Raw genomic sequence first — 17,218 nt, 5'->3', positions numbered from 1 at the left:
CCTGGGAGTGGGGAGAGTGACAGCTGAGTTGGAGTGTAACTCTGAGCTTAACTCAAGAAGTGTTAAATCTGAACTCTGCAGGCTGAACACACAGTGGTCAGAGGAGTGGCTAAATCAGAGGGTGTCAGGGAGTACTGGGTCAGCCCTCCCTGTGATGTCAAACTGATGGAGTCCAGGCGAGCAGACTGGCGCAGAGAGTCTGAGTGCTGAGGAGATGGTAATGGGGTTAGGAGGTTGGCCGAGAGAGAGAGAGACACCATCAGCGCAAACGCATGACACTTTAGCCAGTCAATGGGAACTGGTGGAGAGAGAGACAGAGGGAGGGAGGGAGAGAGAGAGGGGGGTGGAAAAGGAGGGATTGTGGGAGGGAGAGAAGGAAAGAATGAAAGAGAAAATGAGAATGATGGAGCAGAAGAGAGTCAGGTGGAGAGGGAGGGAGAGCGGGCGAGGAGAGGAAATCAATAACCAGCATGATCCCTGCACTGTACAAGAGCCCAGGGAACGAGCGGCAACACACCTGGGAAAATATGAGAAACATGGGGACAGCACGAGAGAGAGAGAGAGAGAGAGAGAGAGAGAGAGAGAGAGAGAGAGAGAAGAGTGGCTGTCCTCTGATGTTTGTTTACATTGGACTGTGTGGCCTAAGTGCTGCGCGCCTGTTCGCCGACATGATAAAACACACACACACACATACACACAGTGCAAACCCAGGCCAATAGACACAGCTGGGGCTCCGAGCAGCATCTCCAACAATCCTTCTGTAAGGGCCTCGCTAATTATAGCCATGCCGCGCCACGGCACATCAAAATGCTAGCTCGTGCTAGCCAAAACCAGACTCATACCCCCACACAGCACAACATCATTCAGATACAACAGCATTACTATGCATGGGCAGGGGATGTACTGTAAGCTACAGATAATATACTTCCTCTTTATACTCCGCTACTCTACTATATAAAATATTATACCGTGCATTATATAACACAAATGTGCATTTTTTACCATTTTATGACATATTTATTAGCAACCCAGAATACAAGTATTATTGCTTTCTAATGTAGCGCCTCAAGCAGCTAAGAAAAACTGCCAGAAACGGGGAGAATTTGAAAATAGTGTTTTAAATATTACAGTGTGACTCCATACATTTTTAAAGGTTGTAAACAATATGTTGTGATTTCGTAAGGCAGGGCACTAAGCCAACGGTGATGCAGACTGCTGCTTAAACCGGCATCCGTCATCATCACAGCACAACAGCCCCTCAGCCCCAAACACAGAGATGTGCAGCTATGCACTGGCCCTTACGCAACAGCTGACGCACGCATAAACACACGCCACGGAGAAGGAGGGAGGGAGGGAGAGAAAGAGAGAGAGAGAGAGAGGGAGGAGGGGAGGGGGAGTGTGGTTCACTCTAATGAACTCTGAGGTCAAAAGCCAACGGAATGGGGGGAAAAAAAGAAAAGAAAAGAAAAAAGGGATGAACATATGGAAGAACAAGCGACAGCCTTCTCATGAGAGCAGCGGGCCGCTAAGATGCACCAGACGAGAGAGAGGGGGACACAAGGGGCGGAGATCTCTGATGGACTCAGGGCTCCATTAAATTCTGCATCTGGTGGGGGGAGGGGGGTGGAGATGGAGATGACAGATGAGGGGGGGGGGGGGGGGGGTGCGAGAAAAGAGATGAGGGGAAAAGAGGAGAGGAGAGGGGGAAATGTTCAGTGGTTTTCTCATAAAAGGGTCTTTTCTCCCTGAGCAGGCAGACAGTGAGGCTGACCTCAAATGATGATGTGGTCCTGCCGGGGGGTAGGGGTGTGGGTACGGGTGGGGCTCACTTGTATGTATAGAGTGCTCTGCCAGACAGTGAAGAACATCAGACAGGAAGCAAGAGAGAGAGAGAGAGAGAGAGAGAGAGAGAGAGAGAGAGAGATGGTGTAGCATTTTTGATAGTGGAGACAGCTTGAAGGAATGATAGTTAGGTTATGTGTGTGTGTGATGTGTGTGTGTGTGCGTGCGTGCGTGCGTGCGTGCGTGCGTAACGAGCAGGGGTCTTGGATGGCAGTAGATGATACAGCTAGAGATTCTGCAGCATGGCTGAACTCACCCTGACCCGGACCCTGAATCCTAATCATCCCCACAGCAACAGTGATCTTTCCTGTCATCTCCATCAACGCTCTCCTCTCCTCACTCTCCATTCCTTCCTCACCCTCACCACTTCTCTATCCCTCCATCCCTTCGTCATCCCTCCATCCCCCCTCCTCCTCTCATACTATCTCTCCCTATCTCAAACAGTCCCATATTCTCTAACACACTCTGGTATCAATACATCCCACTCTCCTCCTCCTGCATGGCTGCAGCTCTACATACACAATCTGGGGCATCAGAATCTGTCATTTATAGACCCTTTCAAGAGAGTTCCATTATCAGCATCATAGTTGGCCCTACAAGGCTTCCGTTTTAACATTCCATATGTTATCTTAATGCAGAGGAAGTAGATTGGGAACCAAATAGAATGTTCAAGCATTGTTTTTATTGTTGAAAGGGTCTATATGGAATAGTCCTTAAGGCAGCCGTGGCCCACTGGTTAGCACTCCAGACCTGTAACCGGAGGGTTGCCAGTTCGAGCCCCGACCAGTGGGAACGGCTGAAGTGCCCTTGAGCAAGGCACCTAACCCCTCACTGCTCCCCTTGTTGCAGGCAGCTCACTGCGCCGGGATTAGTGTGTGCTTCACCTCACTGTGTGTTCACTGTGTGCTGAGTGTGTTTCACTAATTCACGGATTGGGATAAATACAGAGACCAAATTTCCCTCACGGGATCAAAAGAGTATATATACTTATACTTTTACTTAAGTGCTACACATTCTGGGCACAAGTGTGAAAGCAGAATGCATCCTTCTGCCTAAAGAGCAGAAGAATGTCTCCATGTCTCCTCTCTGCCTAAAGAGCAGAAGAATGTCTCCATGTCTCCTCTCTGCCTAAAGAGCAGAAGAATGTCTCCATGTCTCCTCTCTGCCTAAAGAGCAGAAGAATGTCTCCATGTCTCCTCTCTGATCCTATTGCACTGCCTCTGTCTTTCTTTCTCTAGTCTCATATCCTCCCTTTCTCTCTCTCCCTCTATCTCTCTCTCTCTGACCCTCCCTCCCACTTTCGCTGTCTCTCTCCGTCTGTCGGAGGGATTCGGCGCGGTCGGCCGTGACCTGATGGCCGACAGGAGCCAGCTGCGTTGTCGAGCGCCGTGGTGCAGTCAGAGGCTGAGACCTCAGGGGTCACTGGGGCCCCTTTGCTGCAGGACCTCTCTCTCTCTCTCTCTCTCTCTCTCTCTCTCTCTCTCTCTCTCTCTCTCTCTCTCTCTCTCTCTCTCTCTCTCTCTCTCTCTCTCTCTCTCTCTCTCTCTCTCTCTCTCTAAGGCTGTTCTCTGCCCCAGATAAAGCCAGGGGATTGGGTTGAGAGGCAGAAACATGAATAACCCATGTCCAATCATCTTTCAGGGATATGAGGGAGGGAGGGAAGAAAGAGAGACGGAGGGAGGGGGAAATGAGAGGAGAAAAGGAGAGAAAAAAAAAAACCCTACAAAGCCTGTCGGACATGAGGCATTTCATAACCATGGCGCAGCTACATTGACCTTTCCCCCTGCGGTGTGCGAGTGAGTGTGTGCGTGTGTGCGTGTGTGTTTGTCTGTGTGTGTATGTCTGTGTCTGAGTGTGAGTATGTCTGTGTGTGTATATGTTTGTTGTGAGTGTGGGTTTGTGCGTGCCTTTGAGTGTGTCTGTGTATGTCTGTCTGTGTCTGCATATGTGTGTGTCTGTATGTCTGTGTGTGTGTGTGTGCGTGGTGTGTGTGTGTGTGTGTGTGTGTGCAGTGGTGAGAAGGGATCACCCAGAGATAAGATAAGCACATTGGCCCTGTCAGATTCCCCAGGGTGGAGGGGGTGCACCAAGCAGCAGAGGGGGTAGCAGAAGGAGGGCGGGAGGGGGCAGGGTGGCATGAGGATTGGCATGAGGCATGAGCAGGGACACGGGCATCGGGTGCCAAGGTGCTTCTTATGCCCATTAGAGACGTGTGGCTGGCCTGGGCAGTGGTGACGCAGAGCACAGCCGCCCGGAGCACCATCACTACCCACCCTCCCTCTCTCCTTCACCCTGTCTCTTACCTTCTCTCCCTCTCTTTTTCTCCATCTCTCTTTCTCTCTCACTGTTCCATCCTCTCTCTCCATCTCTCCATCCTTCCTTCTCCACCTTCCTCTTTGCTGCCCCCACGTTCACACCGACCCAAGACTCCACTGCATGCCTGCCTGCCCTCAGGACTTCCCACGTCTGACGTCTCTCTCTCTCACTCTCTCTCTCTCTCTCTTTCTCTTTTTCACTCGCTCTTTCTGTTTTTCTCTCCCTCTCTTTTGCCCTGGCAGCATCATGGCATGACGTCTTACACTCTCGCATCCACCTTCAAAAAACGCACACGAGACACACACACACACACACACACACACACACACCAGTGCTTCTGTGGAGTCATATAGTCAATTACAGGAGAGTGTCTGCGGGGGTAAAAAAAAAGACTGCATGGATAGAGCAGGATTGTGAGTCTAGAGGAATGAGTTGTTTTAATAGTGCGCTCCACTTCTCTCTCAAGGCCAACTCACTCTGGTTCCCCCACTGCTGACTGAATAATTCAGCGCTCCCGCAAACTTCATGTTTTTTCTCTCTTTCTCTCAGTGATGTAAAATAAAGCATCAGAAAGACGGAAAAAGAGGGAGAGAGAGAGAGAGAGAGAGAGAAGACCTTCATGCCATATATTCATCCATACAGTCACATGGAAGAAAATTACGGAAAATTAGTGGAAACTTTTTGAAACTGACGCAAATAAGTACAGCGTGCGTCATCTCCTCTCTTAAGCACATGTCATAACATATTGGCCAAAGCTGAAACAGCATCCGTACCACTTATGGCCAATATCACTTGTACACAGTATCACAACTTACACAAAAGGATATCTATAAGAGCATCTGAGGGGTTAATGTGTGAAACTCCACCCTCAATAAAACCTGGTTCTTTTGTGGCTAAACGTTCAGCAGGACCATCTTCACATTAACCCGAATGCATATTCACATACACTCAGTCAATCATTTTTACACTCACAAAAACCTTAGACATGAGCACCAAAAACAAATCAATAAAGAACGAGAGGAAGTGAAGAAAGCATGCTGCTGTACCTCTGTTTCTACCTACAGACAGGAAGAGGTGGGGATCCACAGGTGACAAACAGAAAGGGTAGACAGAGAGAGAGAGGTCCACCATTGGTGCATACAAGAGACAAGAGAGGGAAAGACAGAAAGATACAGGGGGTTAGACAGGTATATTGGTAAAGGCAGAAAGACTAAGACTGACAGAGAGAGAGAGACAGGGAGAGAGAGAAAGACAGGGCAACTAACAATGTTGTGGTGTCAGTCACACAAGGCGATAACAAGACACAAAACACACACACACATACACAGAGGCGCACTGTGAAGTTCATGCAGCGACACGGCACCTCAGACTGGGGCGCACGGTCCAGGTCCCCTCACCTGACAGGGCCGAGGCGAGCCCAGACACACCGAGGTCCCCTTGGTGGACGGCTAACGAGCTCCTATTACTTGGGTGACTCGGCGCGGCGAGAGTCACGCTCGGAGTTTTCCACGCGCCACTGTTGGACGTCGGACGGGCTCCGAGATGTATTATTTAATGAGGTGCCGGGCTTCGGCAGCTCAAGCATGAAAGTGATCTAAGTAATACGCCGCACGAGTGGAGAGAGAGGCGCTAACAACACGCTCCTTCGTTTGAGAGGAACGGGAAGTAAAGATAGAGAAAAAGAGTGAGAGAAAAAGAAGGGGTGGCACGCTCTATCTTTCACTCTATTGCTCTCTGTCTGTCTATTGTGTTTTGCAGAGGTCACCCTGGAATGGTTTCAACCACGCTTGTAAACAGGAAATGATGCGGTGAGAGGGGAGCACAGGAGCACGCAGCATGCTGTGTTAGGTTTGGCAATAACACTTTTTTTGACAACAACAAAAACAGATAAACATGCAGCAGGATCATACACACACACACGCGCGCGCACACACACAACCAACACAGTAGATCAATGGACAAGCTCGAGAATACAAATCAAAAAACGTGAGAAGAAAGCATACCTTGCTGGGCCTTCACCATGTGTGCGAAGCCTTGAAGAAAGGAGGGATGAAGAAAAAGAGTAGGAGAGAGAGAGAGAAAGACAAGCATAAAGGAATTCAGCACAGCAAACACCAGCACCAATACAACTGTAGTATTGCAAGCTCTCATGCTTTGCCACAAGAAAGGCAAGAACATGGCAGCCACACTCTGGTCAAAGCTTTCCAAAATGTCCAGAACAGCTTTCAGCTAAAGATAAGTCCAGCAATTAAAAGAGGAATTCCCTGTTCTTCTACTATAAACATTCTACAAAAGCTGTAACTTACTGTACTTTAGCTGTAACATTAACATACAGTTTACACTATCAATACATACAGTAGGCAAATGTATATATTACATTATATAGTATACAATACATACATAGTATATAATTTTGATACAAATATTGTCTCAATAGCTGCTGATATATGCCGTTCTGGTTAAAACAGATAGGTTTGTCTACACTTGTCCCTCGTGCTGCTACTTTATTCCTGTGTCCTATTTACAACTCAGAACTCACCTGGGCTTCGATTTGCCACAGCTACGGAGATAGCAAAAAAAGAAAGGAGAGATTTGCAGCATTAGAGACACTCTGCTTTAGTTTGCATGGGAGCTATCATGCAAACAGTAACTCACTATCAAGTGGTCTGTCATGCAAGGGACAAAAGATTGCCCCTGTGCATGCCTGTTCAAAAATAGAAATAAAATTAAAATGAAAAAATACAAAACCTGTGGAGAGAAGGGGAAAATCAACATACATCTGTCCCATCATTTCAGGGAATCAGATTGACATTGGTATCAAACAACACCAGTACATTATGAATATTACTGCAGGCATTCTGGAATATTCCGTGCCAGGTATGCCACAGTGCGCCCCACATACCCAATAAAAAGGGCATAAATCCCAGCAGGCCGCAGGGTCAGCTCCTCACCATGGAGGCACAGGATTTATGAGGTTGTGAGGTTTGTGGATCTCTGGACCCTACCAAAACCTACCAGAATTATTCTCGCTGCTGACCCACAGAGATACTGTATATGTAGACGCACACTCATACACAGGACACAGAGCTCACACATACTGTATACAATATGTGTAAGCACACTCACATACAGTTCATACACCAAGAATCACACAGGAATACACACACACACACACACACACTGACTCATTAAATGCACACTGAAGACTCCCAGGGGAAACCATGTCACCATATGTCGGGGGGGGGGGGGGATTCCACAAAGTCCCTCTTATGGCCTCAAGATGGGACTGGACTGCAACAACCCAGTAGGCTAGAAGTAAGCTAGAAGTAGGCTAACAGCTGAATGGGTTTTAATAGCTTCTTAGATGCAACAGCAAAATGAAAAAGCTGAAAAATGTTATCCTTCTGTTGTATGCCGATGGCATTGGGTTAAATGACTGCAGACTGCATATCCAAAGGGTTTTGCATCTGCTGGCATGTGAAATGAGTTAAGCTTCTCTGAGCAGACATCATCAGAGATCTTAAAAAGAACCCGCTATCCTGGATGGACACCGATTTCTTTAATCAGCGTCGGGCAGCAACAAGTAGCCGTGGAAAATCAAAAAAAGGATCTTAATAATCCATGCAGATGGCATAAGATGTTCAAAGTGCTTCTTAATGAGCGATATCAGATATTAATTTGACGATTAATTAGCTTCCGGGGTCTGATTGCTGTCTCAGCAGCGGCCAGGGCACACTGTGCATCTAGCAGGCCTACTTGTGCCAAAATGGATATGAAATAAGACAGAACTTGCTGCTAACTTCATTTGTCTCCCAGCACCCCCGACCATGTCTCAAAACCAGTGAAAAAAAGCACTGGATATTGTCAAGACAAGTGAGAGAGAGGAGATGATGGAGTCCAGATGTGGTTGGGCACAGAATCAGGCCACGGAAAAATCTCCCCCGGCTGTGGCTCACAACAGCTAACTGAACAAACAATATGGCGATTGTCTTTGAGTAGACACGAGCCCCTGGTTGAGATGAACAAGGGTCATGACAACCTGTAACGACACGGCTGTTCACCAGGGATACTATGTTGTGAACTTCCTTACTCACATCCAGAAGCAAAGCTGTAAGTCCGCTTGGGGGAAGGATAGCGAAGTGCTGTGTTCTCACACGCAGATAAAGCTTGTGTTTCACGTGACAGGTAGATGAAGCAGCTCTATCTCCCCCATGACATGTTGCCCTGGTCTAATCCTCTCGTCTATTTTCCAGCATAGGACTAAATTCCAAACATCATTTTCAGCTCGGGGCTGATACACAAATGCCCACTTCGCCTGTAACCGTCCAGTCATTTTTTCTTCCTTTTTTTTCATCGACCTACTTTCATAGTAAGATTATTGTAACTCGTTTTTTTTTTTTGGTGTATATTTATTAATCCCACAGCTAAGCTTCTGGGCACCATTTTGACATTTGTTTAACAGCTAGCTCGCCCCGTACGTTAATTACCTGCATTTTCAACCATAATTACTCAGTGATCTTTCAGAATGTTCATTGAACTGTGGACTTACCACCAGAATGGCTTCAGAGTAGGCTAGTGCTCACCACCAAGGTCTAAAATCAATAAACCACACTAATTATGGAGACAGGGAGTCATTTTCACTGGATGGTTGTAAATATTTACAAATATTTTGATATTAATCCAAAAAAACAACTCCAGGTTGATTACTTGTCATGAATATGGAAGCACACTCAAATACTGTACGTCAAAGCAGTCAGACAATTACAGAAATCGGCCAAAAATAGATTGAAGTGTGTCTCACATCCTTCATACTATTAATAATAACTATATGCTGTTCATTTTAAATCTCTTTTCCTTAGCATCTAAACAAACAGCATGCATACTTCAATAACAAGCCTGTCTGATGGGCTTTGACAGCAATTGGTGATTGATTGCAGGCTTTCATCATGGCTCCACTGATACTTCCTGATCTCCACACACAGTAGAGCAGGGCAGATTGAACATGTGTTACGTGAGTGAGCGCTTATTGTTTTTAATCTGCCTTGCGCCACGGGTTTAAGGAAGCTTTGTGACCTGGGACCATGCTCCAGTTCAACCCCACAACACTAGCTGCTGCTCTCTCCTGCAGCAGATCCACCACGCACAACACTTGTTCCACCACTGGCTAGCTGTTAAAGGAGAATTCCGGTGTGATATTGACCTAAAGTGTGTTGAAGCATGATACCGAGTGTGAACGTATGTCTCATAGCTCATCTCGGCTTGTCCCCTGCACTTAGAAATGAACAAGTATGATAAGGGATCAGATTCCAAAAATAATTCCGTGGAAATGCATGAAATCCGGTTGCTTCCAGTAGCAGCAACTGGAATCCATGCATTTCCACTGAATTATTTTTGGAATCTGGTCCCTTATCATACCTGTTCATTCGTACTCGTCGTTCGACTTATCGTGACTAAATTCAAGATGGCGGTGAACGGTAAACTTCATGAAGGTACTGTCTGTATAAATCTTCTTGTAAATAAACTACCAGTGCTTTTTCAAAGTTCTCAATGTCTCGTTTTAAATGTCAAGGCCCTCGGAAGTCTACCAATGAGGAGCTACTTTGAGCATCGTAAATGCTAAAACAGTGATTTATTTGCATGGCTAGGCCAATGCCCGAGGCACCCCATCGAAAAACTGTTGGTAGCATCGGCTAACTAGCGCCAGATTTCTAAGTGCAGGGAACAAGCCAAGATGAGCTATAAGACATACATTCACACCAGGGGCGATTCTAGATCTAGAGCTTTGCTGGGGCACAGGCCCCCAACTCCCAATAGCCTACATTTAAAAAAAAAAAATGTGCGCGCAATATGAAATAAATGGCTAGCCTACGGGTAGGCTACAACCTTCAAAATCATTATTGTCACTGTCATACTGTAGGACCAGCACTCTCTCCCTCAATTGTTGTAGCAGCCACTATCCAGCAACATTCAAACACATAGGCATAAGTAGGCCTATACTCACTGCATGAGTATAGGCCTAGGCTTTCCTACTAACACAAGGGAAGCTTATTTTTAGTCAAAATTGAGATATACTTCCCTCCCAGGCAAGGGTCCTATAGTCATCCTGGCAATACTGCAGTTCTTTGTAGCTTAAATAGCCTACTAAAGCCTTCATACTGACTTTTGGTGATAATTTCCAAATGTAGCCTATAATAATCTACACAGAATCAGAGTAGCCTTTTTGCAAATTTGCAAATGCAGCAAACGTATTTAAGTTTGCCATTAAACCATAGATCAAATCACAGCACTGGCTACCAACATAAATGTTAATGTTACCGTTAATGTGGGCAATTATCATACCTCCCTTGTCCTCCTCATCTCTCCTCACTGTTCCTCTGCCTCTGTTCAGGAAGAATTGTCTGATGTCCATCTCTGAATAGTTTATCAGAAGGCTATGTTTAGTTTTACAGTAGGACAGCTTCACAAACAGTATAGGCTACTTTTACAGGACTCTCTCTACAGTATACGTAAATCATTATTAATTCTCCGCATGTGTGCATGCAGCCTACGCATGGTTTGAGTGTGTGTGTGAGGGAGAGAGCACAAGCTGGTAAACTGTTGCTAAATTTAATGTAGGCTACAATGACGCTAAGCATTGAAAAACAGATGCTAATTATGTGGGCAACATTCTCTAACAGCGATCAACTTGTCATTTTTTCTGTCAAACAAGTTGTGAATTTGTTGTAACATTAAAACAGGGGACGACTTACTCTGCGCTCAAAGTGATGTGATGAGCTCCAGCGGTTTCCACTGTACAACGAAACACTCTGAAGAATCATGTGAACGATTTTCATTGGTTGTTGCGTTCAATCTTACCCAGCTACAGAGGTGCTATTTTCTGATTGGCTATTATGGCCCCTTTCTTTTTTTCCTTTTTTATTTTTATTGGCTGGTAAGTGACAGGCTCGAGTCATGACTAAAGCAGGCACGGAGATGCGCTCATCAATGCCGTTTCCAGCGAGAGCAGCGCTAGAATTTTACTGGGGCACTGGAGCGAAGCACTGAAGCTAAATGCTAAAAGCTAACATTGGAGCAGAAGCTAAAAGCTAACACCAAAGCACCAAAGCTAACTCTGTGAACTGTGGAGGGAGAGAGGCCGTCTGCACCATCTGTATGCTCCTAGGGCCTTCGAAGGCTTGTTGCTTCAGATGGCCAGGCTGTCTCCATCACAAGCCCTCACAGGTCCGACAGATTGCTCACATCACTCCCTTATGAACACACCCATTTAACTATGTATATGTGTTTTTTTTTTAATTATATCTTTCTCATTTTTGCTGTTCCTTTTTTCCCTCTGAGTGCCAATTAGCATTGTGTTGAAAAAAATAACTTTTTATAATGAGCCAGCAGCAGCATACGGCAAGAGGCGGGAAACATACGCTGTTGCGTCTGCCACACTGGCTGTCCGTACTACAGACGTTCAGGACTTGTGGAGGAGAGGGGGATGGCTGTCAGTCTGAATTTAGAGCTGTTATTTGTCCCCCTGGTTTCATGGGCAAATTGGCCATTTCTCTTCTCATTATCCCCACTAATTACAGTATGCTCGTTCTCCTCCGCAGCCGCAATCAACAATCAGCTGCAGTCACTCAGTCAGTTAATCCACTGGAGCAGCCCAGGTCTTAACCAGCAACGGGAATGACGGAGAGGGAGAGTGCCTCCCTTACTACCACTGCCTACAGCCCAAGTGTAACAATGACTTTTAAGCTACTTTCTGTGAGTGCTTACTCCCTTGTGGTTGTGTCCTTCAACTAAGAGCTTAACCCTACAGTCACACAGGCGACACAGGAGGGAAACAACTACAGGTACTTGTCCCTGAATGGGCGTTACTAGCTTGTAAACAAGGCTGTGCTTCAAGGGTAGTTGCTTGCTAGCATGCTAACCTGAAGTAGATGACTGGCTGATAAATTGCATATTACCTCATATTTTTTGGTTACAAAAACAGAGCTGTTTTCAGCTGTAATAGTGCCTACTTGTCACTAACTTCTTCAAAAAAATAAGGGCACTAATCCTTATTTCTTACTACTTTTATGCAGAAATACAGCCGTCTATGAGTTAGCTCTTGGATTTTGGATATTTTTTTCGAAATGAGTATCAAGCAATGCACTTCATGCTGTCTTCACTCATTTTGGCAGTTGCCATGTCACGTCACTGAGGATTTGCATAAAATGGACCTCTCATCTATTTTGGCTCCGCCTAGCTGGCGGCATAACGTTTACTTGTCTCTTGTCTCACTGTAAAATGTCAACTCTGATAGAAAAGGATTAGAGCCACACCTTTAATTGGCATTGCATGACCCTGGCATGTGGGTAGTGTGGTCCATATATATACTTCCATCATGCCAGGGCATCTTTTGCTTGTCTGTGCCTCCAACTGAGACGACACACAGTGCCGGTAGTCGGCTTCGGATGTGAGTCACGAGGCACTCCATCCGGCTGGGTCATTTAGGCACACAGTCGCACTGAGGAGATGCTAGCCACTGGTCCCTGTCAACCCAGCATATCTCCTCATCACCGACCCAAGGAGTGAGTAGGCATGACAGAGAGACAGGGGCATGGAACATGCAGGAGCAGCTCAGGATGGGGAAAGACAGCTCCATGCCATTGGCCCCTTGGCTTTTCCCCTTTCTATCATGCAGCCCTGCATTTTAAAAATAACCACAAAATACAACAATGCTACAAATGCAAACCAAATACCAAATACGCTTGGTACTTTCAGTCCAAATTCACTCTGAAAAGAACACAATACCCTGGGCAGTTGCCCCCAGAAAGTCCTGAAAAATATAATTTGGGAGTGTTCAGTGTGCAGTTTTTTTTTAAATCATTGAGTCATACCACACATACACAGTGAGTCAGCAGAGGAAATAATTTAAAGTAGGTCTCGACACACCATCAACCCACCCAGCTAGAGAGGAAATACTCAGTGTTTCACTGTGAGGTCTACATTTTAATCAGATGTTTATAGGAGAAGCCATCTTGGCAGAGAAGCAGAGAGGTAAAACCTTAATTATTTGAATTCACCGTGTACCTTCTGGATTCTTTACCGTGTGCAGGTGCTGAATTCTTTTTTGTAGAGAAAAACAAAACTGGCAGTTGTAACTTTATGTGTATATACTGTAGGATTGTCTTCTCACAGCTATGAAATTGTAAGATATAATTCCAGACAAGCACGAATGGCTTACCATCTGTGCATTTAAATACACTCAGTGTATAAAGGATCTTCATCCTTTTAGCTCCAAAAAAAACCTACTGTCAGAAATGAGAGGGTGTCTTTTTTATCTTTTATCACTTTTGTCCGAGAAAGTGACACATCCGAGTCCCAAGGCGGCCACCTTTGTTGGCAGGCAGATCAGAGTAGACATCCACTGTGATCTGACACTGTGAGGTTACACACTGGGCATGTTACCAGCATGCGTCCCCACAAGACTGAGCAGTGCAGACGGACCTGTCACAGACTCACAGGCACTGCCTGTTCAATCCACATGACCACTGAGCAAAGGCAAAGCTATGTGTGGTTAACATCAGACACATTCAAACAACATGTTATCTATATGTTACAATAACAGCATACCTCAGAGTATTTAACTACATATTAATGGCCTTTAATGAAGGCTTTTAATGAAAAATGTTGTAATGAAAAAATAAAATGGAATATAATGGAATATCATTGAAATTACAATCTGAGTCTGAGTGATGATGATTACAATGAGAAACAACAACACCAAAGTAAACAGATAAGAAACCCAGAGGCCACTTACGTTCATTGCAGTATCGACCTGCATATCCGGTTCTGGAGCAGTCGCAGTAGGGTTCTCCGTCGGCCATGGTGCAGCTGCCTCCGTTCTCACATGGGTTCTCTGTGCACAGGCCTTCCATCTCCAGCCGCACCTTGGCGCTGCCCAGACGCATGGGCACCTGGTTCCCATAGCTCAGGTCCGTAATAATCCCCTTGAACGGCGTCATCTCCTTGACGGCAGGCACGGTCAGCGCAGCAGGCCTGATGTCCTGCGGCACGCCGCCCACGTACAGGTCGCTGACGATCTTCATGAACTGCCGCTCGGGCCGCACCTCGTCGGCCTTGCTCTCGCCGTCCAGTGCCAGGAGCGTGCGCAGGTTGTGGCGGCTGAGCGTGGCGAAGTGCCAGCGGCTGTCGTTGACCAGCTTGTCGGCGGTGATGGTGGTCTCGGCGCAGTCCACGCTGAAGCGCAGCTGTAGCCGCCCGTCGGCCACGTTCAGCAGCAGGAAGTCGCAGTAGCCGCCGTCGTCGAAGTAGAGCACGAGGCCCTCGGACGCCCGCGTCTTGAACTGGAAGCTCAGGTCGCTGCGCGTACTCGCGTCCCAGCGCAGGTAGCGCGCCCACTGGCCCTCGGAGCCGGGGAACTCCAGCGCAGAGCCCAGGTCCAGCTCCAGGCCCACGAGAGCGCAGAGCAGCAGGACCGCGCCGTGAGGAAAGCAGAGTGGATTCATTGTACTTGTCAGAAAACTTGTCAGAAACTATGAACTCCCGACGTGCGAAGGAACACTTTACATAAAAAAGGGGTTTGACTGTTAAGGTAAAGTGCGTTCAGTGTATTCCCCTCATCTGTGATTGGCTATTGGAAGATGAATCCTTCAAATCAATTCCAGCGTGGAAAAACAGAAGCTTGTAAAGACGTTAAGACCATTCACATGGCTAGATTTCCTCCCAATAAAATCCAGACTCTAAGAGCAGGGATTGAGTTGTATTCCCTCTAGGGTGAATGGGATTGAGAAGAGCACGGCTTTGTCTCGGGGTGATCGCTTGACGTTAGAGTGGCTTGTCAGATGACATTCCTTTGAGGCGACTCACTGGGTTAAAATGCACAGCCTCCATGTTGGATTTAGATCTGAAGTACTGCCCCATTGCATTCACCTTAGCCTCCAGAGGATGCAACTGCAACAAGGACAAAAGGGTGAAACTTTATTAGATATACAGAAATATGTGCCGTCAATAACCATGCAAATGAAGCACAAATGAATAAATATAGACTGAGTGCTAAATGAACAATATTTTAAGCCTTGGGAAGTCCACTCTGAGAATTGCTGATCTATGTTGAAACACTATTAAAGCACACATTGATATTATTAGCACAACTCCTGTCGAGGGACTACTTACTACCACCACTGTTTGTAAATGCTAAACCAAAACACTTTTGCATTTAATGGTCTAACATGCAAATAAGACGGATATTTGTGGGCATTGTGGGCATCAATGATCTAACCATTCCATCGAACCACTTCTAACCAGCTACATTTTGCTACATTATCCCATGTACATTATCCCATTTTATAGTTCTCTGGAGATGTCGGACTTGGATACACAAAAATTTAATTCTATAGCAAATGTATAAATCTATACCATTATAACTTCAATAAACTGAGCATTATGAAATCATGAGCTTGGAAGCTATTTAGCATTCAATCTCATATTTATTTTATGCCAGTGTGTTCCTTTCAATGTTTGCCTATCACTATAAGGCTGCCTTTATGATTCAGATGGAAACCTTATACCACGTTTGCATACTCCTCCACCCACACGCCTGCCTATGCGTTTGGTTTGCCAGTGAGTTCTCCCAGACAATGGCACAGCCAATAGGGCCAGTTCCAACACGGTGGAACACAATAGCCCCCTGAACCACCTGCCCTGAATACTTAATACCACCTGGGCAGGGGAGCTGTTGTATTGGGTTCAGGTAACTGATACCCTGCCACTAATGCATCGAGTGCATTTCTGACAACAACAAGCCTGCCCATGTTTTTATTTTATTTTGCTCTCTCTCTCAATCTCTCTCTCTCTCTCTCTCTCTCTCTCTCTCTCAATTTCTCTCTCTGTTACTCTCATTTTGTCTCTCTGTGGTTAAAGGGGCCCTTTCAGAAAAAAAAAAACATCAGAAGGTGAATGGAGCTGAAAGGAGCCAGCAATGACCCCAGCTGGTGACCGTGCTGTGCGGCTGGCCGCGGTACGAGGCAGGCAGGCAGGCCACGCTCTCCCCCTGACATGAGTTCCTGCTGGGCCTCCACCCCTGAATCCAATAAAACCAGCGTCCTGAAACACGATACTATCTCCAGCTCCAAATGACAACCGGCATCAGTCCACTGGCAATCAACAGAGGGGTTAGGTGGGGTGGGGTGGTGGGTAGGATTTATTACATGCATAAGACGGCCGCATCGGGTGACAAATAATAAGGAGCCAATCAACTGGACTGGAACGGACACACTGCCACTGGTCCTCCTGTCAAGCATTAGCTGGACAAGAAAAGGATCAAACCACTCAACATTTCCAACTAATAAAATCCTCCTTATGAGGTCTGGAGGAGATATTTTAAATGATACACTCAAAAGCAAAGAAAGGCCCCAAGACCAGTGAGTTATTTTAACTGATCTTTTGGTCCTTAGATGTTCAACTTCTCCCCATTAAGCTTTGATGAAGGTCAGCGTTTCACTTCTTACATGAGTATGTGAGTATTTTGAGTTCTGTTTTTTTTTGCATTGATCTCCAATACCTCAAGGAGTGTGAGGAAAGGCCACAGTTGTTATGTTGTCAAAAACAACAACCTGAAAATGGTTTACTGATGGATAGGAATGCTTGAGTGAATGCAATACAGAGTGAACACAGACGAAAATAAAACTGGAGGGGCCATTATTCACACCAAGGTGTGCGCCTTGTGAGCAGCCTTGTTGTTAGCCCAAGGAATAACAGCAGAGAGAGGTCCAGAGCAGGGTATAGCTGCTGCAGCAGCTGTATGTGGAGACTGGAGCCTCTACATCATGTCTGTCACACCAGCTGTGGGTCTGGCCATGTTTGCAGAACACTGCCCTAAGCCTGATGGGCTTAACACACAGTGCAGCACAGCACAGCACACAGAGCTAACACAACTGGTCATCTTCCAAAGGCACAGGGAGAGTTGAATTTGGAGAATTAAAAAATGGGGTCAGTTGTGGCTAGATTGGTGAAGAAAACGTAAGCCTAATTTTATTTGTTAGTGATGCTATTGTTGATTGTTATTATT

At 46.1% G+C, this 17,218-nt stretch overlaps 1 protein-coding gene across 45 annotated transcripts in view; it reads right to left on the bottom strand.

Annotated features, from left to right (window-relative positions):
• Positions 1 to 14,657, bottom strand: part of nrxn3b (neurexin 3b) — a 281,812-nt gene extending 267,155 nt beyond the window's left edge. For 21 of the 45 annotated variants that reach the window (XM_076272045.1, XM_076272019.1, XM_076272041.1 and 18 more), the window contains exons 1-3: positions 13,949 to 14,657; positions 6,698 to 6,718; positions 6,162 to 6,191 (exon numbers count right to left, since the gene is read on the bottom strand). In XM_076272045.1, the coding sequence (XP_076128160.1) occupies positions 6,162 to 6,191; positions 6,698 to 6,718; positions 13,949 to 14,657 (760 nt within the window). Of the gene's footprint in view, positions 1 to 3,617; positions 3,626 to 5,204; positions 5,217 to 6,157; positions 6,192 to 6,697; positions 6,719 to 8,219; positions 8,228 to 13,933 lie in introns of all 45 variants that reach the window. The other 24 variants (XM_076272016.1, XM_076272038.1, XM_076272007.1 and 21 more) reach the window with 4 other exon arrangements.
• Positions 14,658 to 17,218: the final 2,561 nt, after the last annotated feature.

Source organism: Alosa pseudoharengus, unplaced genomic scaffold (genome assembly GCF_046254945.1).
Source record: "Alosa pseudoharengus isolate Yale_2024_CS ecotype anadromous, Long Island Sound unplaced genomic scaffold, YU_APseudo_1.1 YU_APseudo_1.1_scf_7, whole genome shotgun sequence".
Lineage (NCBI taxonomy): Eukaryota > Metazoa > Chordata > Actinopteri > Clupeiformes > Clupeidae > Alosa > Alosa pseudoharengus.
This window is presented reverse-complemented; position numbering and strand designations above follow the sequence as displayed.